General features: G+C 36.5%; 3 protein-coding genes across 6 annotated transcripts in view; 2 read left to right on the top strand and 1 right to left on the bottom strand.

Moving 5' to 3' along the window:
- Positions 1-106: 106 nt before the first annotated feature.
- Positions 107-7,493, bottom strand: LOC107564343 (inorganic pyrophosphatase-like). 4 transcript variants are annotated; one of them, XM_016249396.1, is made up of 12 exons: positions 7,478-7,493; positions 7,040-7,133; positions 5,727-5,791; positions 5,281-5,334; positions 4,875-4,994; positions 3,635-3,721; positions 3,391-3,517; positions 3,178-3,305; positions 3,007-3,092; positions 2,701-2,776; positions 2,512-2,551; positions 751-1,071 (listed from the first exon to the last, which is right to left on the bottom strand). In XM_016249396.1, the coding sequence occupies exons 2-12, from the start codon at positions 7,098-7,100 to the stop codon at positions 1,040-1,042; spliced, it is 876 nt and encodes a 291-aa protein (XP_016104882.1). In that variant the 5' UTR covers positions 7,101-7,133; positions 7,478-7,493; the 3' UTR covers positions 751-1,039. The 4 variants fall into 4 exon arrangements, with proteins under 4 accessions (XP_016104883.1, XP_016104882.1, XP_016104881.1 ...); XM_016249397.1 differs by lacking the exons at positions 751-1,071; positions 7,478-7,493 and adding an exon at positions 107-427 and having other exon boundaries at positions 7,040-7,196; XM_016249395.1 differs by lacking the exon at positions 7,478-7,493 and having other exon boundaries at positions 7,040-7,196.
- Positions 7,494-7,921: 428 nt separating this feature from the next.
- LOC107564345 (eukaryotic translation initiation factor 4E-binding protein 2-like) lies at positions 7,922-12,158 on the top strand. Its single transcript, XM_016249401.1, has 4 exons — positions 7,922-8,242; positions 9,077-9,253; positions 9,439-9,674; positions 10,250-12,158. Exons 1-3 carry the CDS (start codon positions 8,110-8,112, stop codon positions 9,468-9,470), a joined length of 342 nt encoding a protein of 113 aa, XP_016104887.1. The 5' UTR covers positions 7,922-8,109; the 3' UTR covers positions 9,471-9,674; positions 10,250-12,158.
- Positions 12,159-15,323: 3,165 nt separating this feature from the next.
- The window catches only part of LOC107564356 (paladin-like), a 17,804-nt gene continuing 5,347 nt past the window's right edge, over positions 15,324-27,780 (top strand). The window contains exons 1-17 of the mRNA XM_016249414.1: positions 15,324-15,521; positions 15,821-16,006; positions 16,494-16,596; positions 16,765-16,944; positions 17,501-17,665; positions 17,790-17,950; positions 18,546-18,621; positions 19,070-19,221; positions 19,299-19,392; positions 19,558-19,662; positions 19,805-19,888; positions 20,002-20,136; positions 20,561-20,677; positions 20,781-20,960; positions 22,954-23,151; positions 23,221-23,361; positions 26,060-26,215. Of these exons, the coding sequence (XP_016104900.1) occupies positions 15,475-15,521; positions 15,821-16,006; positions 16,494-16,596; positions 16,765-16,944; positions 17,501-17,665; positions 17,790-17,950; positions 18,546-18,621; positions 19,070-19,221; positions 19,299-19,392; positions 19,558-19,662; positions 19,805-19,888; positions 20,002-20,136; positions 20,561-20,677; positions 20,781-20,960; positions 22,954-23,151; positions 23,221-23,361; positions 26,060-26,215 (2,280 nt within the window). The 5' untranslated portion in view covers positions 15,324-15,474. The remainder of the gene's footprint in view (positions 15,522-15,820; positions 16,007-16,493; positions 16,597-16,764; positions 16,945-17,500; positions 17,666-17,789; positions 17,951-18,545; positions 18,622-19,069; positions 19,222-19,298; positions 19,393-19,557; positions 19,663-19,804; positions 19,889-20,001; positions 20,137-20,560; positions 20,678-20,780; positions 20,961-22,953; positions 23,152-23,220; positions 23,362-26,059; positions 26,216-27,780) is intronic.

Here is a 27,780-nt window from a genome sequence, read left to right on the forward strand (position 1 = left end):
GGTTTGAAACAACATGAGTTGGAGTAATAGACAGAATATTTCATATATGTAAAGGCAATCTAATACAGAACAAAAGGTATTAACAAACAAGTATCTGATAGCAGTGTCATATAAGAAAAGCTTTATTAAAGCATTTGTTCAGAATATTACAGTACCTGAGTTTGTCCAGACTATTAGCTAACTTTAGTATCTGTTACACAGAATATTTAACCATTATCAAATACAACTTAACTTAGCAAGACATAGGTTAGCTCCCCTAAATGTTAATGTGAGATTCAGTCCCCAGATAAGGTGTTAAGTGCCCACGTTTTCATAAAATACTATTATACTAGACAGATAATGACATACATATTCAGAAACATGATCAGACCGGTCCATTCACAGTGTTACATTCTTCAGTTCTTTGCATAGTAGCACCATTTGTCAACTGAAAAAGACAGCACAACAAAATAAAAGTCATGTCACATCATGGATACGCAGCAGTAAAAATAAATAAATAAATTGATATATATATATATATATATACATACATACATATACAGTGGGTACGGAAATTATTCAGACCCCCTTAAATTTTTCACTCATGAAAGTAAATGAGGCTGCTAGCATAATCTGTTGTTGCACAGAATAAAGAAAGTCATGTGGGTTTGAAACAACATGAGTTGGAGTAATAGACAGAATATTTCATATATGTAAAGGCAATCTAATACAGAACAAAAGGTATTAACAAACAAGTATCTGATAGCAGTGTCATATAAGAAAAGCTTTATTAAAGCATTTGTTCAGAATATTACAGTACCTGAGTTTGTCCAGACTATTAGCTAACTTTAGTATCTGTTACACAGAATATTTAACCATTATCAAATACAACTTAACTTAGCAAGACATAGGTTAGCTCCCCTAAATGTTAATGTGAGATTCAGTCCCCAGATAAGGTGTTAAGTGCCCACGTTTTCATAAAATACCATTATACTAGACAGATAATGACATACATATTCAGAAACATGATCAGACCGGTCCATTCACAGTGTTACGTTCTTCAGTTCTTTGCATAGTAGCACCATTTTTCAACTGAAAAAGACAGCACAACAAAATAAAAGTCATGTCACATCATGGATACGCAGCAGTAAAAATAAATAAATACATTTATATTATATATATATATTCTTTATTTTATATTATGTTGATGTGTTTCAGCAGTAAACCATGTCTACAACTCTACATGTTGTCTAGTGGCTGTAAATGAAAATGCAAACAGTAAGAGCTGAAATAAAATACTATGCAAAATGAGCAAACAAATGCAGACCGCTGAAGAAACACTCCCTTACCAGTTTAGTTCTCCAGCATTGGTTTGTTGTGAGATCAGTGCCTTCCAGAAGCCATGGGTGGCTTTGATTGTCTCAATGGCAAAGTCCTGGAATAAATGTAGAATATTTATATGACGAATATGACCAATCACAAATTAAAGCTTGTTTACAACAATTTTCTGAACAACATGCCTTGTTTTTGAACTCTCCGTTGAATGCAAACTGGTTTTCTGGTTTCCCATCAGGTACCTTGTACCTCCTGAACCAGTCAACTGTGGCCTCAAGGTAGCCAGGCTTCATTCGCCTCACGTCACTAATGTCTATATTTCACATCAGAAAAATTGCAACAACCACATATATGCATCTCTATTCGAAGTCAAGTGAAAAGCAACGAATGTTACTTACTGTTCAAGTCCTTTGCTTCAGGGTCATCAACATTGATTGCAATGACTTTCCAGTCAGTTTCACCTTCATCAATCATTGCTAAAACACCCAGAACTTTCACTCTGATAATATCTCCATGACAGCAAACCTGCAAAGATCAAGCATTGTGGGGTTTGTTTATCTAAACCAAATAGAATTGCACATATGACAGATTGCTTTACAAATTTCATAGAATATTTCAAAAGACAAACACTGATATCTATACCTTGTTTCCAATTTCACAGACATCGATCGGGTCATTGTCACCACAACACCCTGTGTCATTGTCTTTGTGCCCGGGGTTTTCCCAAGTCTGTCAGAAAAGATTTAAACAAAATCGTTGTAAAATCTAGGGGGTAAAAGACACAATGGAACTTGTAATTCACATCTACAAGAAAGGTTTTTGATTTCAGTTTGAATAATGCTAAACCGTCTCCACTAAGATCACTGGAAAGCAATTCGATTAAATGCATTTCTCCTGAAATGAAGGAAAATCTGTACAATCATATTGACAAGTCATAATAAATCATACTCACACAATTACTAAAAGAATCAATTTAAAGTTGTGTTCATGAAGATGGAATGCATATAAACTACCGTTTAAAAGTTTTGGGGTCAATAAGATTTTTTTTTTTTTTAAAGAAATTAACACTTTTATTCAGCATGTATACATGAAATTGATCAAAAGTAACCATAAAGACATTATTAATGTTACAGAACATAAAAAGAGATCTGATGTTTCACTGTGGGGGAAAAAAAAAAGACAAAAACAAAATCAAACCTGAGCTTGGAACCGGACTAGCCTCTCCACATGGACATGACTGAAAATGAAAAAAATTAGTTTGAGGTACCACACTAGTTAAGTCTTACTTGACATAAGACAACACTATTAATGCTAGACAACTGTATATACAATTGATAAAGCAGTGAATAAACTCCTATTAATCGAAAGCAAAAACAAAGTTCTTACTTCATCAACAACTGCTTTGGCTTCATCCTCCGAACAGCAGAATGGACTGTCTCCCTCTGAGACACACGTGTTCTTGCTGCACCGTAAAAGAGAAAAAAGCAACATGACTTATGTTAAGGGGGGGGGGGGAGCAAAGAAAATTCTCTTTATTTTATATTATGTTGATGTGTTTCAGCAGTAAACCATGTCTACAACTCTACATGTTGTCTAGTGGCTGTAAATGAAAATGCAAACAGTAAGAGCTGAAATAAAATACTATGCAAAATGAGCAAACAAATGCAGGCCGCTGAAGAAACACTCCCTTACCAGTTTAGTTCTCCAGCATTGGTTTGTTGTGAGATCAGTGCCTTCCAGAAGCCATGGGTGGCTTTGATTGTCTCAATGGCAAAGTCCTGGAATAAATGTAGAATAATTATATGACGAATATGACCAATCACAAATTAAAGCTCGTTTACAACAATTTTCTGAACAACATGCCTTGTTTTTGAACTCTCCGTTGAATGCAAACTGGTTTTCCGGTTTCCCATCAGGTACCTTGTACCTCCTGAACCAGTCAACTGTGGCCTCAAGGTAGCCAGGCTTCAGTCGCCTCACGTCACTAATGTCTATATTTCACATCAGAAAAATTGCTACAACCACATATACGCATCTCTATTCGAAGTCAAGTGAAAAGCAACGAATGTTACTTACTGTTCAAGTCCTTTGCTTCAGGGTCATCAACATTGATTGCAATGACTTTCCAGTCAGTTTCACCTTCATCAATCATTGCTAAAACACCCAGAACTTTCACTCTGATAATATCTCCATGACAGCAAACCTGCAACGATCAAGCATTGTGGGGTTTGTTTATCTAAACCAAATAGAATTGCACATATGACAGATTGCTTTACAAATTTCATAGAATATTTCAAAAGACAAACACTGATATCTATACCTTGTTTCCAATTTCACAGACATCAATCGGGTCATTGTCACCACAACACCCTGTGTCATTGTCTTTGTGCCCGGGGTCTTCCCAAGTCTGTCAGAAAAGATTTAAACAAAATCGTTGTAAAATCTAGGGGGTAAAAGACACAATGGAACTTGTAATTCACATCTACAAGAAAGGTTTTTGATTTCAGTTTGAATAATGCTAAACCGTCTCCACTAAGATCACTGGAAAGCAATTCGATTAAATGCATTTCTCCTGAAATGAAGGAAAATCTGTACAATCATATTGACAAGTCATAATAAATCATACTCACACAATTACTAAAAGAATCAATTTAAAGTTGTGTTCATGAAGATGGAATGCATATAAACTACCGTTTAAAAGGTTTGGGGTCAATAAGATTTTTTTTTTTTTTTTAAGAAATTAACACTTTTATTCAGCATGTATACATGAAATTGATCAAAAGTAACCATAAAGACATTATTAATGTTACAGAACATAAAACCGTTCTTATGAACTTTCTATTCATCAAAGAATGCTGCAGAAACAATGTTTCACGGTTTTCACAAAAATATTAAGCAGCACAACGGTTTTCAACATTGATAATAATAAGAAATGATTCTTGAGCAAGGTTTGGGGTTAATAAGATTTTTTTTTTTTTTTTAAGAAATTAACACTTTTATTCAGCATGTATACATGAAATTGATCAAAAGTAACCATAAAGACATTATTAATGTTACAGAACATAAAACCGTTCTTATGAACTTTCTATTCATCAAAGAATGCTGCAGAAACAATGTTTCACGGTTTTCACAAAAATATTAAGCAGCACAACGGTTTTCAACATTGATAATAATAAGAAATGATTCTTGAGCAGCAAATCAGCATATTAGAATGATTTCTGAAGGATCATGTGACTCTGAAAACTGGAGTAATGGCTGCTGAAAAATTCTGATTTGCCATCACAGGAATAAGTTATTTTTTTAATATATTAAAATAGAAGAACATTTTAATTGGAATATTTCACAGTATTCTACTGTATGTTTGATCAAATAAACGCAACCTTGGTGAACAAAGGAGAAAAAAAACCCTGACAAAACCTTTGAACAGTAGTGCATTATTAATGTTGTAACAAACAAATATTTAAACATTTAACTATGACTGCAGAAACTGAAGCCGGTTCTACCTTCAGTCAGTTTATTCTATGTTTAATGTGTGATCAGTGTTGATTGTGAAGGCTTACTTGAGGGATTGCTCCATAATTCCAAATATATCCTTTGTGGGGGAAAACATTGGCCACATAGCGCAAATTGCCCTTCTTCACGTCTTGCTTAATGGGGTTCAGTGGGTCTTTTGTAGCAATCTGAAAAATAAACCATAATGTTGATTTATAGAATGACAGAATATTCATGCAGACACCAATTGGTTGACAAGTCATTATTTTGTTTGAATGTCAATACACAACCAACCACAAAATGTAGGCTACAAGTCTTCTACTTTCAACATCACTTGGTCTCTGTAACTACTGTAACCATTCATGTTTTAGGTATGTAAATATATAATCTTGCAAATAAACAGCCTGTTACTATCGTTTTATTCTGTAATACTGCAAGTGGTGTAGTTTTGCACTGTCGTCGGTCATACTGTACCTCCATTTTTGCATTTGTCCATCGTGGTACTTCAACAACCATGTGGAAAATGTTCTACAGAGAAAATAAAAATTCTTTATTTTTATAAAAAAAGGAACATTTTAAGTAAGCCTAAATGTGACATTCCCATAATTATTTAACCTTCATATTACTAAAAAAAAATTATGTAAAGTGAATAAGTGATGAGAATGATTAATCAAAGTTTTACACAGGTAAGATATCAGAGCAGTCCAAAGTATTGAACGATTTAAGATGACACTATTGAAAGGGTAAAGATTGCTCCTCTTACAGACCAAGTCCCTTCACCCGATAAAGAGCTGATATACACTGTGCTGGATTGTGAAATGGCCATTCACTGCCAAAGGGGGCCCATAAGGGAGGGGGATCTACACTGAGACTAGGAGGGAAAAAAAAAACTTAGAACATATTAAATGAACATAATGTACCTGAGCTTCATCTGCATGCATAGGTATGTCATGGAATGGTGAAATGTACTTTCCATCCGAGTTCTCTGTTTAAAAAAAATAAAATAATTTGAATTGCATAACATATATCCGTACAAATAAATATTTCAAAGGCAAATATTACTGATGTTATCTGATCAGTATGATGTTATCTGGCTGAGCACCTGATTTCCATATTGAGGCACAAATAAAAATAACTAAATAAACAATGCCACCATGTCTTCTGTTTATCATCTTGAAATTGATACACCCCCCCCCCCCCCTCCTCTAGTTTTTATTATTTTTTTAAAGTGAGAAAAATGAACATGCCTGTGTGATAATTTAATGAAGTATTTCTATAAACGAGTATACCAGACTTTCAGAAATGTGGTTTGGTCAAGCTCAGGCATTTAAACTTTATTTAATTGTATGTTCTGAAGCATTTATTGACTTTTTGGAAGCAGAAATATCAAATAAACCAAAACATAACAGAATTCATCACACCACTATTCATGTTCAAAGAAAGCAACCGAGATATTCTGCACAACTTCTGACTAGGTGTTCCAAAGAAGAAGCCGCTTTATTGCATCAGTGATGACAGAATTTTTATGTTTCAGTGAATTATTGCTTTAAACTGCACAGGTTAATGATAATGATCATGCCTTGTGTGCATATAACTTGTCAATCGTGTTACTTGAGCAGGTAACTTCATGCTGCTGCTAAGGGTGAGATGTCTAATGCACAGGTGGCAACTACAATAAACAAAACACACCCAGTTTTGTGGAAAATTGTCCAATATATATGCTTTACTAACTTTATATTTTATTCACCTGAAATCATGTTAGACAATGTAGACAGTATAACAGAAAAAAAGGTATTCTATGATAATTTGTGAAAGCTATGCTATGCTATGCTATGAGCAACCTTGTATTCACCCGTCCTTCAATTACACATTTTAACGAGCTTAGGTTATACCAACAATACAAACAAATGTTGCACTGTTTGTTAATGATAACATATTACCCTTAGCTACAATGAATCAGACAATAAAATAAACTTTATGAACCGAATATCAAAATAACTTTGCACAAAGCTACAATGAATCAGACAATAAAATAAACTTTATGAACAGAATATCAACTTAATTCGTAAAATCATTACATTTATGAATTTGATTAGGTTTTAGGTCATAAATAACGCGAGGAAAAGCGACACGTGGGACTTGCGGCCCAGCCCCTTTCATCTTAATTCAATGAACTGGCCTGACCGTACAAACTTCTCATCACCAATCCTTGAAGAACAGAATTCATACTTACTGAAATAAAGCCTATAACTCAAAGTGTTAGGGTTTCCTCTTTCTTCAATGGAGAAACTCATATTGTGCGCCCTGTGTATTGATTCCGGTAGAATGTGTGTAAAAAGGACAGCAGCGACTGGCTTGAGGAAATCGCGCATGCGCAGAGACTGAACTGCGCAAAAGACCTACTGTGTGTGGATCTGATTTGTGAATCGGCAGATAGACAGTGACAGCGTTAGGTCTTGTAAAAAGACATTTGAAATATCACACTTTTAATGCGGTTAATTTTTATGTGTGCAAAGGCAGTTTTGTATATTTGCTTCTAAAACACTAAGCCTAAACCCCTAAGCTGTTTTGCTGCTCTTGGCTGGTTTAAGCTGGTTTTACAGCCTTGTCAAGTCTTACCTTTATTTTCTAACGAGTTCAACTGTAGCTGGTTAGCTGATTCCGGTAGAATGTGTGTAAAAAGGACAGCAGCGACTGGCTTGAGGAAATCGCGCATGCGCAGAGACTGAACTGCGCAAAAGACCTACTGTGTGTGGATCTGATTTGTGAATCGGCAGATAGACAGTGACAGCGTTAGGTCTTGTAAAAAGACATTTGAAATATCACACTTTTAATGCGGTTAATTTTTATGTGTGCAAAGGCAGTTTTGTATATTTGCATCTAAAACACTAAGCCTAAACCCCTAAGCTGTTTTGCTGCTCTTGGCTGGTTTAAGCTGGTTTTACAGCCTTGTCAAGTCTTACCTTTATTTTCTAACGAGTTCAACTGTAGCTGGTCAGCAAATATATATATATATATTTCTTGAGCACCAAGTCATCATATTAGAATGATTTCTGTATTTCTGTACCGAATATTAAAATGAAAATAATGACGTTTCGCGACTCCCTGGACGTCATATCCTTCCAGCGCTCTTCGCTTCCTGCCTGGCGGAGGGAGGGGACGGTGCTGACGGCTGGGAGGACGAGCTGAACGTTAAGAAAGCCTTGGCAAAGAGATAAGAAACGAGGGAAAAGGGCCCGAGGTTTTTGCCTTCCATCGGGAAAACGTATTGCTCGACTCTGATTAGCACCCCAAGCAAGTACAATGTCGTCCAGTCGTCAGTTTAGTGAGAGCAGGGCCATCCCGACCAGGACGGTGCTGATCAACGACTCAACGCAGCTACCTCACGACTATTGCACCACTCCCGGAGGCACTTTATTCTCCACCACCCCGGGAGGTAATACCCCGCCTGAGACGTGTGCTGTACGTCCAGGCTTATATCTGCAGCCGTTTGCCTGTTGTTTACATGGAGACCGTCTAATGTTAGAGAGTGGCCTGTGTTGGCCAGGAAGCCGTAACCACATAAAAGGCTGTGTCTCAAAACCTAGTGTTTAGCCTGCTTAGACAGTATTTTAGGGGTCGTAGGAACGTTTAGTTAGTTTGCATGTAGACAGTCTAATAGCGCTCAAACTGTGGAGAAGTTTAAATCGACGTTGACCAAAATATGTTGCCTACTAGGAAGGCTGCTTACTAGGCTTTTGAGACACAGCCATGTAGTTCAAAACAAAAACAGCGCCGCCTGTGCGTCTCTCTGATCAAAATGATTGGTCCGCAGTGACTGATGGACAGAATAAGACAGAACAAAAGAATGCATTACATTAAACGTATACAGAGACCGGCACGTGCAGCAGTATACACCCTACCATTTGTGATCTTGATTGCTGTCAGTCATTGTTATTGTTGTGCTTTTGGTTTTCATTGGGGCATTATACTGTTTAAAGAATTTGATTATTGTTTGTTGTGACCACTGATACTAAATTGGTCACATTAATCATCTTTGTGATTTCAACAGCATTAAACATGTCATAGTAATGTCTGTTTCACATTTCTGAGGCATATGGTCATCATTAAAGGGAAAATTCACTCAATTGTCATAATTTACTCATCCTCTTGTTGTTTTCAATCCCATATGACCTGTAATCAGATTCCTTCTGGATTATGTCATTTTATGCAGGCTGGTAGTTATGTAATAAAACTGGCTCATAACAGTTTGTTTATAATGACAATGCAGGAACTCGAATAATCTATGATCGCAAGTTCCTGTTAGACCGGCGTAACTCACCCATCGCCCAGACTCCACCAGCACACCTGCCGGTTATTCCAGGAGTGACAAGCATGAACGTCCTGAATGAAAACAAGAGGAATGAGGCTAAAAACATCAACAACCATGATGCCAAGCCAGGGCAAGGTTGGTCTTTAAAACTGACTGAACTGGAACTGTTTCCACTGGAACCTCCCTGCTTTCTGCTCGATCATCTTATGTACACAAACAGTAATGGGTCTGGTTGGAGGGTTAGACTAGTGTTAGCTCACACTATTCTCTTTTAGTGGTCATGCATGATGCAAATTATGTATTTTTTTTGTGTGTTGCAGGTGAAGATGCTCAGTTTGAGATGGACATCTAAAGAAGAGGAACCAACTTGAAGATTAATTACCTGGTACCTGTGTGCCAGTGGCTTGGCTTGTAGAAACCAATGTTGTGAGCCCTCTCCTTTAGCTCTCTCTTGCTGCTGGGTGCTGCATAATCATGGGGATAAATGACAAAAGTTTGCCCAGTGGGGCTGCTGGATCCCTTCCATCCAAAACAATTACTAGAATTTTTTTTTTTTGTTAGACCGGCGTAACTCACCCATCGCCCAGACTCCACCAGCACACCTGCCGGTTATTCCAGGAGTGACAAGCATGAACGTCCTGAATGAAAACAAGAGGAATGAGGCTAAAAACATCAACAACCATGATGCCAAGCCAGGGCAAGGTTGGTCTTTAAAACTGACTGAACTGGAACTGTTTCCACTGGAACCTCCCTGCTTTCTGCTCGATCATCTTATGTACACAAACAGTAATGGGTCTGGTTGACAAGGGTTAGACTAGTCTTCACACGTATTATTTTCTTTTAGTGGTCATGCGTGATGGTTTTTTTGTGTGTGTGTGTGTGTGTGTGTTGCAGGTGAAGATGCTCAGTTTGAGATGGACATCTAAAGAAGAGGAACCAACTTGAAGATTAATTACCTGGTACCTGTGTGCCAGTGGCTTGGCTTGTAGAAACCAATGTTGTGAGCCCTCTCCTTTAGCTCCCTCTTGCTGCTGGGTGCTGCATAATCATGGGGATAAATGACAAAAGTTTGCCCAGTGGGGCTGCTGGATCCCTTCCATCCAAAACAATTACTAGAATTTTTTATTTTAGTTTTATTTTAAAGGGACAGCAGGATTATCACCACAGTTTTGATTAAAAAAAATGAAAGGATTCTGTATTCATTCCAGGTCTTTTATATCAGTTAAAACAGTTTTAGGTAAAACAGGTGTTTGTTCAGCTCAGAACAATTGTTTTATAGAATTGGCCAAAAACAGACCACGGACCTTAATTACTACTTTAGATAGGATCACGATGCCAAACAAATTTTCTAGTTTTATTTAGAACTACCCCAAAATTTGCATTTCAGTCCACAGCCTTCTAATTTACTTTCGCCCTTTTAGCAGGTTAAATTTAAGTTATGATATCTGATCGCAATTTTGAATGACAAAACGTTTACTTTTGGTCAGAGAGAATGTTTCTGTTCAGATTTGTCCTGTTAACAGTGTGATTTGTACCTACCTTTGCATGGCGAGACACTTGAAGCGTCAACATCAGCTCTGAATTCACACTCTCTGGTTAAAGGTAGACATTACCAAGTACTGTTGAACTGATCAAGGGTTTAAGATACTTTTTAAAACAATGACAAAAAGAGAGCTGGTCTCAGGAAGCACTTGCATTATGTACCTAATAAGTACACATCTTACGGCTCCTTTCATGGGAGAAATAGCACGGTGAATATTTAACATTAATATCAGCTGTGACATCCACTGTCACTTTCCGATTACTACAATCCTTATGAACCTTGATAATCAAATCAAAGGTAGGAAAGCACTGAAGTGTTGTTTTGGTCATTTTACTATTGTCTGTCTCACAGCCACACAATGTGAACGATTCTTTTAAAGATGGATAGTTTTGTAGTGACCAGACATTCATATTTTCATTCAGATCAAACATCTTGAAAACTTGAATTGAATCTTTCCAATGCTCTTCTATGCATGTTCTTTTGGTCTGCTTCTTAGTCTAGTTTAGTTCACTCGTCAGATCATTTAAATGTTGAGTTTTTTTTGGGGGGGGGGGGGGGGGGGATGCCAAATCTTGTGGAAGATGAGAAGGTTTGATTAATATTGAAAGAGAATTAAGCAAAGAGATTATCCAAACAAAGTGACTTAAAGAGGATAAGACTTATTCTCATGACTTTAATAGTCTCTTTCTGTGCTCCAGTCATTCTCTGAAGCACAGTTTTTTCTCTCTCACAGTGATCTCTTGTGCTTAGCCTCTGTATACATGCCTTACTTTACTAAGCTGAGCAGCTGTGTCAAATACTGTTCCCTTTCATACCTTAAATAGTGGATCAGTTCATTCTGTTTGATTTCTTTCCAACTCTCAAGTTGAGGATAAGATCAAATATTGCTATGTTTTACTAGAAAACATTATATTTTTGGAAACATGTTTGTTATTATTTACTGTCTTACAGAGATAGAAAATTTTGCCAATACAGCAGTGTAATATTTGTAATGGTAATGGATTGGTTCAAATAAACGCGGTTTAGGTTTGACTTTGATCGGTTGCAGTTAACTTTCTATGAAATATTCAACACTGGTGATATCCTTGACAATTAGATGCACATTTTCATTTCCGGTTTGATTCATAGACTTTTCTAAAAGTCATATTAAAGTAATAATGATTTACAGTAAAGGGAACTTGATATACTGTCCTTCTGTAATACATTTGTCTAATCCCAGCTTGTTTCAGCTCTGAAATATGGACATTTAGTTATTTTTTTTTATTATTTTTTTAAAGATCACTGCTTACTTTTTCTTCATACTTTCCCCAGGTCTCAGAAACTTTCAGAAATGCATTTAGCTCTTCAATGGGATTTAGGATGAATGTTTGATCTAATGTGGCAGAAATTGGAAACTGTATTTTCTTTCTTCTCTGAGACCTTGTCCAATTTAATTTTTACTGGCCAATGCTAGTGGACACTGTTACTGCAAGATCAATAAAAGTTCCTTGATATCAACTTCTCTGTTTGTCTTATCTGCCAAATGCTTGTGTATTTTGCTTGAATGTCATGTAAACAATATGTTGAGTTTGAAATACTAGGTTTTGCAGCTGGATGGAGTAGTAGGGTAAGTGTGCAGCTCTTAGTTTTATGAATGCAAAATCAAAAAAAAAAAAAGGTTCTGGTCTTCTGCATGTTAGTTCCGGCTCTGGTTTTGTAAATGCTAAACATACTAAAGGGGGAGTTCTAGAAGCCCTTATTACAGTACATAAATGCCTCATGAAGAGAGCTTAGTTGCTTGGAAACTCATGGCAACACAATGTGTCCACTTCACACCAGCAGTTCCAAGCAGAGGCTATTTTCAATGCAATGAAAGACATTCGACACCGTGGCAGTGGTGAAAATTAAGAACTTGGCCGCCAGTGAGCAAAATTACCCTCTGCAATATGCAATAACTTGAGTTTGAGACATTGCGATTAACTCATCACCATTACAAGAAAATCAAGTATTGCTAATCCAGAATATTATTAAAATCGTACTGTATAAATTGATCAGTGTCCGCTTATTCATACTCCGTCCCCCACATCGCAGGCTTTTCAACATTTCAGGCATGACAGCACCGTTGCTGGGAGATGGAGCTGTTACTGACTGCTGAAAAGATGAAAATCCACCCACCATCATCCTCCTCTTTCATAACAGTTATTGCCAATGAAAGATGCAGCTGAAAGAGGGAGGTGGCCATCTCTCCTCATCCATCTGCACTGCTCTATGTTGAGAGACTCGCTCTTATGGATTGACACCTGACTGCATGTCTTTGGACCTGTGAGGGACATTAATTGACAGGACTCAAGATGAGTGTGACTTGGTCTCGGTCGTCTTCTACGTTTCATTGCCTCTCTCAAGCCCTGACAGGTGTCTGAGAGAGCAGCTATCCAGGTGAGGTAACGTTTATGATATTTACTTTCACTATTACCTTGTCTTTGCTTCACGGTAGAAATATTTGCTCTATTAAGTGAACAATTATGTATTTCTGACTTGAATTTAGCTTGGCGTAGCTAAGTTTGATTCTCTTATTAGTCAGCATCCTGTGAAGTGCTGGTGGTGGGCATGTACTTATAGGCTACTAAGTGTACAAGAGCTGATCTACATGAACTCTCAGAACATTGTGAAACAAAATGGATAGAGAATGGGATATTGTTTTTTTTATAAAACAGTTTAATAAAGTTAAAGTAAGTTAGAGTATTGCTTTTTAGACACTATATTGCCAGTTTTTTTTACTTCGAAACGAACAACGAAAGTAGGCATAGTTCCAAGCGAAGCCACATAATACTGTTTCTTTGAACGAATCGGTTGAGTGGATGATTCCATGCATTCTCCCATCGCCACCTCCTGGCGTATCAATGTAATATGCAGAAAGAGTCACTGAATAATATATAAAATATTCTTTATTTGTAAATATTCTATAGTTCATTTTATTAATGGCCAAATTAAGACATCATTTGACTGATACAGTTGCCACGAAAGCCATCATTAAACAAATGAAAATCTCAGGCTGTGGCACAAAGAATTGAAAATATGGCAAAATTAGTGAATTAACTAATTTACAATAATTTGACATTTACTTAGGATTATACAATATATTTTTTTAATTATTATTAGCAAAAGTTATTAATAAAAATCTTGATTTGTATTTATTTTTAATTTATTTTTTAGGGCCTGGTTTGACTCACATATGCATTTTAAAGGGGTCATATGATGCAATTTCAAGTTTTCCTTTCTCTTTGGAGTGTTACAAGCTGATTAAGACTCTGCCACGCCCCCCTAAAACGGCTCGTTCTAACACTCCCCCACATATCTACCTCACCATGTGGGAATATTTGCATAATGTGCCCAAATGTGCACGCAAAGAAAGAAGGCGTGGTTTCAGTAACCGCAGTTAGTGTTGAAGCAGCATGTCAGGGAGACGCTGTGTGTTTCAGTGCAAAAGCACTTTATTTGGCCTTCGACTCTGTTCCCCTTTCGGGCTTGAACTGATGGTAAAACTAATGACATTATTTACTGTCTTTACATTTATTTTGAAAGATGAAACTCGCGATTATAGTAAGGGGCGTTATATTTCCGATGAGTGCTTGTGGTATTCGGCCAATCACAATGCACTGGGTCAGCTGGCCAATCAGAGCAGACTGCGCTTGTCGGAAGGAGGGACTTTGTAGAAAACGAAGCGTTTGAGAGAGGTGGGGCATAGAGGACCTACAATAATGTACAGTATTTGAAAAATAATGTGTTTTTTGAACATTAAAGCATGTCAACATATTCTGTTACACCAAATACACAAAATAATGATCTTTAAAAAAGCATCATATGACCCCTTTAAAAACAGTGTTGCAGTGTATGTAATTGTTACACAGCCACTTATGATTGTAACTCAATTGTTTCAGTATTTTCAGATTCTGAATGTGTTGATTGAAAGCTTAACATGCATGAACAAAACACTGCGGTCGTTTTTAAACTCCTCATTTCTCAGCCTGAACAAGGATGTGCCAATCACTGGTCACTCCCACTCACTGCATATCTGTGCAACGTGGTACAAATCAATCCCGGGGCCTTTCCCATCCATATTTAGAGATTTTTTGGTTGTTGTTTTTTGTTCTGTGACCGTGATACTCAGACACAACTGGAATTTAAATCAAGCCCCTGAAAAGGGAAGCATTGCTCTTGGTGCCAGCGACTCAGTATCCCAAACTTTCAATAGACCAGCCAGTTATATAAACAAGGCAGGAATGTCCTAATGACATTCACAGAGCTATCATATATTTCCCAGTGATATCTCTCTGGCACAAACGTGATCTTATGAAGGAGGAGGGGAAAAAACAGGATTTGTTTAATTAACTGCATTATCGCTGCAATGCATGGAGGAGATTCAGTTGGCTTCATAATTCTGACTTCAAACACTTTCAGATTTCAGTAGATTCAAAGGCATCAGAAATCTTTAATCTTGCACTTTCTCTCACTTTTGGCTTTCTGTATCATGGCCTTTGCATGGGCTGTCCCTGTGAATGTCTGGAGCCGCCCACACTGTCGTCTGGTTGCCAGATGTACTGTATTTCTTTGTGGCCCCCAGAAGTGTTAGAACGGCTATCCTGTCACTGTGAGAAGAGAACCAGAGAGGCACTGAGCGAGAAAGAGAAGAAAAAAGATTAGCAAATCTTCAGTAGTGGTTGTTGAAGTTAAAACAAAAGGCTTTTATGTTAAGATTCTGCTAGCAACAGGAAACTGATTTCGTGTTGACAGGATTTACACTTAAAGAGAGACCTGAACCCTTGCTGAAACTAAGATGCAAAAACCAAAGGATGTGACCACACGCGGCACAGCTGTGAGACCGTAAGCCATTCATTTAACAATCAAATATGACAGAGATGCTATGCACATGCACATTTGATAGTCTTACATACTTTTAGGTCTGTAGAACACATTCAAAGCTTCAATAATGTGTTTTATTTGGAGGTCTTGTTGTGCATTACATGTGTTGGGGTTCCATGAAATTGAATCTCTGTGGTATTGGAGCACAAAGTGCATCTGGCTCTTTAAAAAGTGCAAATGTTAGAAATAGCCCCATGTAAAATGACTAACATGTCTGCCTGTTTACTTTATATTAGTCACAGTATAAATCCTCATTCCAGCTCTGTGCAGATTATGGGTACGAGTGCCAGTGCAACTTCCCAGGCTGCTCCGTTTGCACCTACACACCAGGCCGATCACCAAGGGAACGTCATGGCTGAGCACAGACGCTCACTACAGTCGGTGAACATTCGCAACAGCAAAGCCAAATCCATCATCACAAACAAGGTGGCCCCTGTTGTCATCACGTAAGTGACAAGTGCAACATGATGCTTTTTAAAACTGTCCGTAAGGGCACTCATATGCACAAAATGTCACGCCTGTGTGTTACTCTTTGAGAGAAAACTATTGTAGATACTGTCAACAACCTCACTTTCACGTAAAGGGATAGTTCACCCAAAAATGTTTAATCACCATCAAGTTGTTCCAAACCTGCAACACAAAAGAAGATATTTTGAAGAATTTTGGTAACCAAACAGTTGACAGTAGCCATTGACTTCCATAGTATGAAAATAAAAAATACTATGGAAATCAAGCTTTTGGTTGCTTTAAAATATATTTTGCTCTCAACAGAAGAAAGAAACTCAAACAGGTTTATAAAGTGGAGGGTGAGTAACTGATGACAGTATTTTAATTTCCTTTCCATCCCGTTAAGGGACGAGACAATGTATTATCAGTTGTGGGTTTTTCATGTATGACATTTTGATAGATGTTATGAGTTTTGTCTCTATACAGAAATAACTGCAGGGAAGAGTTTCAGATTCATGACAAGATCCAATCTGCCAACTACTCAATGGGAAGGATATCTGACCTGTTGCCGGAGCACTACCTAGTGCTGGTATGTTTCACTTTTTGAGATTTAACTAAATATTTAGAGCTTAATACTTGAAAAAGCCTGGAGATATAATGGAAAATGCAGTAATGAGCAGGAAATGTAGATCAATTATGGAAATTTCTTGTCATTTATGATGAAATAAGTTTTATGACTTGCTTTTATATTGTCCAGGGGGAGTTTTTTATGGTACAGGATGTATACAATAGAGCTGATGTCTTAAATACTACAAAAATCCATGGGGCCCCCAACTTCCGCAAGGTCAAGGGAAACTACCCCCTTTTTGGAATGGGCCAACCTAGCCTGAATGGTTTCAAACAGGTCCTCCAGAGATTGCAGATTGATGGCTGTGAGGTCAGTGAGTGCTTCTTGTCCTTGCCGAGTAGGATGAAAGGCAGTGAGGCACTTTCCATGAATACAATTCACTTTGGGGTCCTATTACATTTTTTCCCTTTAAGAACTATTAGATTTGTTAGCTATTATGTTATTATGTAGCATAAAATTAATCTACACTCTTAAAAAATAGGAACCATTTGCAGCAATGCCATAGGACAAACCATTTTGGGTTCACCAAAGAACCTGTCAGTGAACAGTTAAGAACCATTTTTTTTAAGTGTGGAGAACATTTTTATAATCTAAAGAAAGTTTTGTGCAATGGATTGATTCCATGAATATTAAAGGTTTTTCATAGAACCATTTATGCCAGTAAATAACCTTTATTTTTAAGAGTGAAGCATGTGAAGTAACTAGTTTGAAACAATCAAATGTTTGTATTATCCTGTAAAATCGTGATTTTGATCTGTCCCATCTCAGAGGTCTTGACCACCTTGACTACCATATTTTCTGCAGATAGACCTTCAAATAATGATATCAGGTTAATTGCTGTTTATCCCACAAAATATGTGAACAGGAGGTGATTTTCATCTGTGTGAGGGAGGAACCAGTGGTCTTCTTCCGCTCAGATGGAGACTTTATTCCGTACACTCCCAGAGGAAGAGAGAACCTACAGGAGAACCTGCATGACCTAGACAGAGAGCTCAGCCCAGAGAAAATAGAGCTCTCCATCCGGAAAGAGGTCTGTTATAGAGCAGAACTAGTTGTATAAGGAGGATCGCTTGCCATCCTTTTATGGTGAAATGTTGAAAGAGGTCACTGTGTCTGTTCCATGTCAGGTTTTAATTCTCTGATATTTTCTCCAGTTGTGTGACTTTGCAAAGCTGAGTGAAAATATGTTCTATGTCTATAATGACATTGAGCATTTTAAAGATGAACCTCAGCAGGTTCAGATTCTGTCAGAGGAGGACATTCATGTCACTGAGGAGGTCTACAAAAGACCACTTTTCAGTCAACCACTGCACAGGTAATTCCTCATATTTTATGACAGAATAAAATCTATACTGTTCAAAAGTTGGGGTTGCTTTTTTATGCTTTTGAAAGAAATTTATTTGATAAAAAATACAATAAAATGTAATATTTTTAAAATATTATTACAATTTTAATTTTAATATATGTTAAAAGTTTATTCCTGTGATGGCAAAACTGAATTTTCAGCATAATTACTCCAGTCTTTAGTGTCAAATGATTCTTCAGAAATCATTCTAATATGATGATTTGCAATCTCATTTACAATGTTGCATACAGTTATTACATTATAAATGTGTTTACTGTCACTTTTCAATCAATACATTTTAATGCATCCTTGCTGAATTAAAGCATTTTATTGACCCCAAACATAAAAGGCATTTGTGACTCAAATGGAACCCTAATGATAAAGGCAAGACTTTTGTGATATTTAAAAAAAAAAAAAAAAGCAGAAATCTGTTGTAAATTAATCCCTGGCGAAAAGTAGTGTCCATAGATGAACAAAAACATGCATATATGAATCAAAATGAATCTTAAATTTTAGATTCTTTTAGTTCTGGGTATTTTTTAATTACAAATTTTGATGAATTTAGATATTACAGATTGCCGCTCCCAATGGAAGGGGCCCCACTGGAGGAGACATTTGATGCCTTTGTTAATATACTCAGGGTAAGATCTCCATGAATATTATATATCTTTTTTTTCTCCCTCTACTTTCTAAGTTTAAAATAACTCTGTGTGAGCTCTGGTTTATTTATATCTGATGATTTGTGTCACTGAACCAATCATTCATCCCAAGAACCCAGAACTTTGAAAACCGTATGAACACAGACAAAAGTTATAAATGTTAACGTAAGACCATGAAAAATGATTTCAGGTATCCACTCATGTTCAGGAAATGGCAAGATTTTTAAATTCCAGTTTCTTCATCTTTTCCATCTTGATTTCATTTTCCCTTTATCAGAGTTTGACAGCCAAAAGTTAATGTGTGTTGTTGTTTGAGGTTACAGAAATATATACAGACATGTATATTGTGCTAAATCATTGTTATTCACTTGGATTCCTTTTAGTTTGGACAATGTGTTTTTACAAATTTACCCACCTTTGTGTCCACCAGGTGACCCCAAACCTCTCTTTGATGCGGGACAGCTCCAGACCTCTGCCTGCACTGCTTTTCAGCTGCCAGGTGGGGGTGGGACGCACCCATCTTGGCTTAATCCTGGGAGCCATAGTCTTCCATCACCTGCAGGGGGCATCAGAGAGCCCCAGGTACATGGTACAGTGTTAGTGCAATTTCAATTACCTTTCTCTGTTTAAGTTCTACTTACTTTTCATCTCTTTCACAGGCAAGAGATACAGAAGAGTGAACACAAATTGGATTTCCAAGTGATTAAGTTGCTAATCAGTCGCCTACCTAAAGGTCATCAAGTCCTTGATGAGGTTAGAATGTATTAAAGATGTTTGTAAAAGTCTTGGTTCATGAAATAGTCTGATTGCTTTCAAATAAATAGAAACTGAGACTTAAAAAATATATACCATATTACGATTTATTGAATGAAAAGTTTTACATAAACCAAGTGTTTTTTATGTATATATATACCACAGGTTGATGATGCTATTGCCATGTGCTCTGAGATGCATAGTATAAAAGATGCTGTGTATGAAAACAAACTGAAGATTGAAGGCATTGGCGAAGATGACCAGATTCAAGTAAGTCCCGACTGAAACATTATTGTGTCCATGTTGTCAAACTGCTATAAAATGGTTGCTTTAATGTAAAAATGAGCGTTTTGTTAAATGAAGGTTACATATTTGTGACATTTGTGTCATTAACACATTTTTTTGTTTGCAGGGAAACAGCACAAAAGGCTATTTTCTGCAAAGTCTTGAACGCTATGTGTACCTCCTAGTATTTAATGCATATCTTCACGATCAGGTATTGCTGACTATATGCTACCATATTATTATATTTAAAAGCAGTTATTTTTGTCAGTATATGCCATTATTTTAATAATTTTTCCATTGTCTGCTGTATCTCTATCTCTGTAGTATCCACAGGCATTTCCTCAGAGCTTCAGTCAGTGGCTGTGTATGAACGCTTGGATCTACAGGCTGCTGGCCAGCATGGATAGCTCTGAACTCTCAGCACCAGCCAGCCTTATAACTGATGGGATTCGAGTTCTGGTAAGAGTGAACAATTTCTGGTTCATAGAACATTCCCAGAACATTAGTTTATGGTTTTAGAAATCCTAAAACATAAAAAAAGTTCCTAGAGTGTTAGGAAGTGCCTTCCCTAAAACATAGCCAAAGGGGAACCGTACAGTACTTTAAGGAAATGTTTTGTGTTTGCTGTTATGACGTAGAAATTATATATTATAACAGATAAAAATTACATAGTTATACTAGTGTATGTTCATATGCACCAGGTTATATATTTTTTTTACTTTATCCTTGAATAGTCCTTTTCTTCCCTGATTATATCTGATATGCCAGTCTTTCTAGCCCTGCTCTTATCAGAGTCGAGCTGTGACCTCCTCCTCCTGCAGCTCAGCAGGTTCTCCTATAGGCATGCGCATTATGCCCATAATATCTTCAATTTTTTTGAAAGGTGTCCAGTCAGTTTTTAGCAACAGATCTGCTCAGTACAGCCAAAGAGATGAAAGTGGCCAATTTCAGACGTGTTTCCAAAATGGCTCTATATGGGATGGCCCAGCCAAACTCTGAGGTAAATCCTTTCTAAAGCTCATTTCAGCAGCCCAAGCTCCTAAATTGTGGCTGTCTGTAAATTCATATAATAAATAATCAAAGCTTGTTTGTGCCCATTTCAGGCTCTGGCTGTCGTGATGTCCTACCTGACAGACCAGAGGCGAGGGCACTCTACAATTCTCTGGCTGAATCTGCAGGAGGAGCTTGTGCTGGAGGCAAACGGACAAATGTTCACCCCACGAGAGCCAGGCTGTCTGGAACAGCTTATTCCAGTCTGTGTTCAACATCCACAGAAGCTCCAGGTGCAATTCTGTCCAGGGCAGATCTGTTATTAAATGGAATTGAGGAGGGTTGTCTTTCAGTGGCTTTATATGACTGGGCCGGACGAATTTGTTATAGGTACAGCTTGCATAGTGTGTGCAATGTACAATGCAGCACATAAAAAAAGTTCAATGCAGTGTGCACTGTGCAGTATAAGCTATCGGCAACATATCATGTGTATTTGAAATGCATAGTGGTACGGATTCTGATTCATCCAAGTGACTCAATTCTGTTTACCAAAAAGATATGTAACAGATTATGTCCATAGATATATATAGTTATACTGTGATACACTGTTACAAAAGTTTAGAGTTGATAAGATTTATTTATGTTTTTGAAGGAAGCCTCTTATGCTTACCAAGACTGCATTTATTTGATCAGAAATATAGCAAAAACTGCAGTTGTGAAATATTATTACAATTTAAAATAACTGTTTTCTGTTGTAATATATTTAGAATGCAGTTTATTCCTGTGATGGCAAAGCTGAATTTTCAGCAGCCATTACTTCAGTCGTCAGTGCCCTTTAGAAATCATTCTAGTATGCTGATTTGGTGCTCAAAAACATTTCTTATTATTATCAAACAGCTGTGCTACTTAATTTTTTTAATAAAAAGTTCAAAAGAACAGAATTGATTTGAAATAGTCAATTTTCATCGATTTAATGCACACTTGCTTAATTACAGTGTTTAATAATTAATGTATTAAAAAAATCATACTGACCCAAACTTTTGTCATTGAGTCAATTAGTTAATTTTAAAAAATGCTGAGTCAACCAAAATTATTATCCTTTATTAAAATTACCATGCGGTTTATGCAAGTGAATGAGAACGAACGTTCACTTAAATGATTCGTTCAAAAAGACACTGAATACATCTGTGTGCAAAATCAAGATCTACTCATCAAAAATTGCACTGGAGTGTAAATACATTGTGACCAGTGTTGGGCTAGTTACTCAAAGAATGTAATATATTACTCATTACTAGTTACTCATTTCAAAAGTAATATTGTTACTTTACTTAGTACTTTCTGGCAACAGTAATTAGTTACACTACTAGTTACATTACTTTTTCTTCACGCTCCACAGTAGTTGTAACTGTGTATCTTCCACATAAAATTCTTCCAGAATATAACTAACATATTTCTGTCTCATCATTTGACCAAAATCCACATTGGATCGCAGTCAGAAGTTATTACAAACACTCAATAGTGATTGATAGTGACATTCAAGTAGAAGTGTTGTATTAATCTCATTAATTGTCATGTGTAGCTTGAAGTTAATTGTCATTTCTCCGTTACCCATATACGATTATATTTCATTAAGTTTGTAAGAAACTGTTTCATTTTCCAAAAATATTTTTTAATTATAGTAATATAATGTACAACATGCTGATCAGAGGGGTGTGGGTGGGATGTAATGCCAGAGTAAAGTAAAGCCACAACTTACACAACAGTGTTCAGATCATTTACCTGACAAAATCAATATAATGCAATATTTATATCTGCTGAATGTAAGCTTTTCCATATTCCAAGCTTGCCTGGTGCACTGGGGACATCACATGCACGTGCAAGTCGTGAAAATTATGAAAATAAATCTAGGAATTATTTGATTGTTGGATTTTAAATCAGCGGGGTCGAGGCATCAAAAGTAACTAAGCTGTTTTATGGATGGTAACTGTAATATTATTACTGAAATTGTATTAGTAATTAGTTACTAGTTACTGCAAAAAGTAATATTATTACAGTAACTAAGTTACTAGTTACTAGTTACTGCCCAACACTGATTGTGACACAGTGACCGTCATATTTTAGGCCATTTTATTTATATTTTATTGCACGAGTAACTAAATGTTTGGTCCATGTAAGGTCTTGTTAAATGTTTTTCATTGTTACAGGTACACATTTTTACAGGTAGTAGCTTTTGATTTCATCATAAATTAAGATGAATTGAGATGGAAGTTTTTTGATTTTCCACAGGAAATGGAGCTGGCACTGAAGCAGGACATCCTGAGGTGTGAGAAATGGCTGGAGGTGATTACAGAGCAGGATAAACAGATGAGGATGTTTAAGAGTTGTCACACCATTGAGGAGCTCTTTGTCCATCGGAAGAGTGTTCATCCAGTTCTCAGCTACCAACGGATTCCCCTGTCTGACTGTTGCGCACCTAAAGAAGAGGCAAGTCCGTACACTATAAGAATGGTATAGATTTGACGCTTTAGTTGAAATGTTGTTGTTCTCCCTCAGGTTTTTGACCAGTTGTTGGAGGCCATGAAAAGCAGTCTGGCTGAAGACACCAACTGTGCTCTCATCTTCAACTGTCATGATGGGAAAGACCGAACTACTGCAGCCATGGTCATCGCCACTCTCACCCTGTGGCACATTAATGTAGGTCATATTCAGCTAGTGGAGGGAGGAAATGAGAACTAAATTATTCACCCTCAGGACATTGATTAGATAGAGGAAAAATGTTTAACCCCTTAAACCCGAGGTGTCCCGAAAAAAATTAAAAATCAAATTACTAAGCAACCCCTGAATGGAATAACACAAAATAGGTATTATTTTAAAGCTTAGAAAATATTTTGACCAACCCCCTCCGCGATAATATTACTAATCATATTTTTCAAACCACTGCCTTGATCAACAAAAAATGGATATCATTTGAAAGCTCAGAGTCTGAGCTTTACAATGCATGTAGCCGCTTTGATTTGAACTCCAAAGTAGTTCAGAGTTATTTGCTGATAAATGACAAAAAAAAAATCATAATTTACAAAATGTTATTTTTTGTGCCATGTACTCTAATATGTCAAAAATATCATACAGCTCGTATAGTCATGTGTCATATGTCATTTGAAAGGTCTCATCGAGAATAAAACAAGTATAATTTTTTGGGGCTTTGACTAAACTTGTGTGAGGCATTACTTCAAATTCAAAATAACAATTTCAAAACTGTAAAGGGCTAAGAAAAGGGCTACATTTGTTCCAAGTGCTGTAACTTTTGATTACTTCATGATATCACCACAAAATGTAATTCACATACAGCACACATGTTGGGGAACATCACCAAAAAAATAATATAATAATCTTATAAGAGTGATAAGAGTCAAATAAGAGTGATATGAAAATTTTCCCTTGACCACACTCATTTTTCTTACATTTTATCACCTATTTCTCAGCATGAGAATATTCAAATGCAAAGATTTTTTTCCCCCCATAAAAATATAGAAAAATTTATATCAGGTGATACCTACCTTTTGACTCTCCTTGCTACGGTCTTGGAGTTATGAGTCATTATTTTTGTGCATGGCAAGAGCTAAACAAAAAGGCCTGTTTTGTTACACAATACTGTAACTTTTGGATACTTTAAATACTTTTGGATACTTTATTTTCCTTCCACCTCATTTCTTTCCTGAGATATTGAATGTCAAATAAGACATATTATTTATATATATTATTCAGTTTTTTTCCACTGAAAGTACTATCAAACAATACCAACTAAGCCTCTAAGTGCCGTTGGAAATTTTCTTCTAAAATGAGCATTTTAATCAGGCTTCTATGTGTAGGTTCAGTAATTTTACTTGAATGGCAATGAATACGGTTTTTTCATTGCCATTAAAGTAATATATATATATATATAAACTTGTTGTTGCAACTATGTTGTTCATTTGAATAATTTTCTATGTGTTTTGCATGCATAAACTTCAGCATGAAAAGTCGACTGTAAAAAAGGTAGTTAATAGGACAGTTAGTCAGTGCTTTTAGGAGCCATGTTGAATAATAGATTGCTTCTAAAGCAATTGTTTTTGTACCTAACATAGCCTTGAGAAGTCTATAGAGGTACAATTTTCTCATTTGTGCTAATGCGCTCAAAGGGACTGAGAGATTATCAATGCCCATTGCAGCGCATCAGCCTAGAGCATTCTGAATGTGTTTAATTTGAGGCTGAAAAACATGTTTTTATTCTACAGTGAAGACCTTGATAAACAGCTGAGTAAATGAGCAGAGAGCTTTCAAAAGACTGCTTTGAAAAGCCCTGCAAATATTTGTTAGGGTCCAAGACTTTATAGTTAGAATGTTCTGAGGTACTGGTATATTTTTATCATGTTACAGTTGCTCATCAATAGCTCAGTGTTTCTGTACTAATTCATTTGCACCAAACTTTAAGCCTCTTTAAAGCTAATCAGCAGGGACTGGTGAATATTGCCCATGCCACACTGCACATGTAAGAACCTGTGTTCAATACAAATGCTCTGTACTATACTAAATCTAATAAAACTTTTCATTTGAGCATGTGGCAGTGTACCAGTGCAAGGCCTGTTACTCAGAAATTTTGCATGTATCTAGCTAGCTGCCTCATTCTGAATGAATTGCGTCATCTGAAGCCCTTGATTGACTGGGAATTTGTGTGAGTTGCTTGTTATTTTGCAAGTGTTTTATTTCCTCTTGATTTGTCACTTAATTAACATTATATACAGTGGGCTCAAATATCAGACCACACTAAAAGTCTGGTCTGGGCATAATTTTTTCCATTTTGAGAAACTGTGAAATTAAATGCACATACATTTTTTTTTAAATTAATCATTAATTTTTAATGAAACTTGTATCAAATCAGAGGTATTTTCACTGGTGGTCTCAGACTTTCAGACCTTACTGTAAAATATTAAAGTTCAGTGAAAGTGGTCAAGTAGGCACTTTACCACTGTGAAAGATATTTGACATATTCCAACTGGTCTCAGACATGGCCTGGCAGGTAGTGCACTTGCGATATAATAATAATATTATTGCTTTTTTCAAACATATTTTTGTAAATTATCTAATAAAAAAAAAGTAGAGGTTCAATAGATTACTATGGTACACAATATGTTAAAAGCAGAAATATGTAATATGTATATAGTCAACCAAGCAATGCAAATATTGATGTAATCACTTGTTTGTGTAGATCTCAGAAGGCTGCTTATTATTATATTATTATAATCTTAAAAAAATGAACGAACAGCTGATTATGTCGTGCCATCAGCATTTTGTCAAAAATAAGAGGGAAACTAGAGGAATAACAATGAGTTCACTGGCATTTCTTCCTCTTTAGATTAAGATGGCTAAATCAGAGGCTGATGCTCAGGGGTTGCGGTTAAGGAGCCTGCAGTACCTCGAGCGTTACATTTATCTCATCCTGTTCAACTGCTACCTCCATCTGGAGAAGAAAGACTCCTGGAGGCGATCCTTCAGCCAGTGGATGTACCAGGTGAAGCCTGACTCACTTGCTTACTTTAGGGGAAAAAACATATCACCTGCAAGCTGTTCATGCTTATGTAATTGTGTATTTTAATCGATTAACCGTGGAATAACAAAAATGACAAAAATAACTAAAATTAATATAAAAAATATACATATAAAATACAAATGATTTTATTTCAAAATAAAATTTAAATGTTTTTTGTTCCAAAAAAACCCATATGTGATCCTGGACCACAAAGCCAGTCTTAAGTCACTGGGATATATTTGTTGCAATAGCCAAAAATACATTGTATGGGTCAAAATAATAGATTTTTCTTTTATGCCAAAAATCATTAAGATATTAAGTAAAGATCATGTTCCATGAAGATATTTGGTAAATTTCCTACCGTAAATATATCAAAACTTAATTTTTGATCAGTAATATGCATTGCTAAGAACTTAATTTAGATAACTTTAAAGGCAATTTTCTCAATATTTAGATTTTTTTTGCACCCTCAGATTCCAGATTTTCAAATAGTTGTATCTTGGCCAAATATTGTCCTATCCTAACAAACCATACATCAATGGAAAGTTTATTTATTCAGCTTGATGTATAATGATGTATAAAATGGTCCAGGGTCACATATATTAAAATCAGAATCAGAATCAGAAGAGCTTTATTACCAAGTATGTTTACACACACAAGGAATTTGACTTGACGACAGGAGCTTCCAGTGTAGAAGAAAGTACAAACATAGTGCAGACATACATGATAGTGCAGACATACATAGGAATAACACAGTAGGGATGTAATATAAAACTAATATAAAAATATATACAGTATATATAAAAAAAAAACATTAAATAATGTACTATATACAGAAATAGAAGTATAGGAAAAAATTTAATTGTTTAGATAAATGTACAGATATGTTATTAGTGTGCAGATATGTTATTTACAAAGTGTGCAGTTTAATATAAATATGTCAGATAACTATGTTATTAAGTTATGAAGTCCTGACTGTCCGTTGTAGTCTCTTGATGTCTGATTTTGTAGCTGAACCAAACCAGACAGTTATGGATGAACACAGGACAGACTCAATGATAGCAGAGTAGAACTGTTTAAGCAGCTCCTGTGGCAGGTTGAATTTACTCAGCTGGCGAAGGAAGTACAACCTCTGCTGGGCCTTTTTTGCAATGGAGTCTATGTGAGTGTCCCACTTCAGGTCCTGAGAGATGGTGGTGCCCAGGAACCTGAATGACTCCACTGCAGCCACAGTGCTGTTCATGATGGTGAGTGGGGGGAGTGCAGGGGGTTTTCTCCTGAAGTCCACGATCATCTCCACAGTTTTGAGCGTATTAAGCTCCAGGTTGTTATAACTGCACCAGGAAGCCAGCTCTTTAACCTCCTGTCTGTAAGCAGACTCGTCTCCGTCCTTGATGAGGCAGATGACTGTAGTGTCTTCTGCGAACTTCATGAGCTTGACAGAGGGGTCCTTTGCAGTGCAGTCATTCATGTAGCGAGAGAAGAGCAGTGGGGAGAGCACACATCCCTGGGGGGCGCCAGTGCTGATGGTGATAGTCCTGGATGTG

The sequence above is a fragment of the Sinocyclocheilus grahami genome, unplaced genomic scaffold (assembly GCF_001515645.1).
Source record: "Sinocyclocheilus grahami isolate Dianchi unplaced genomic scaffold, SAMN03320097.WGS_v1.1 scaffold925.1, whole genome shotgun sequence".
NCBI classification, from domain to species: domain Eukaryota; kingdom Metazoa; phylum Chordata; class Actinopteri; order Cypriniformes; family Cyprinidae; genus Sinocyclocheilus; species Sinocyclocheilus grahami.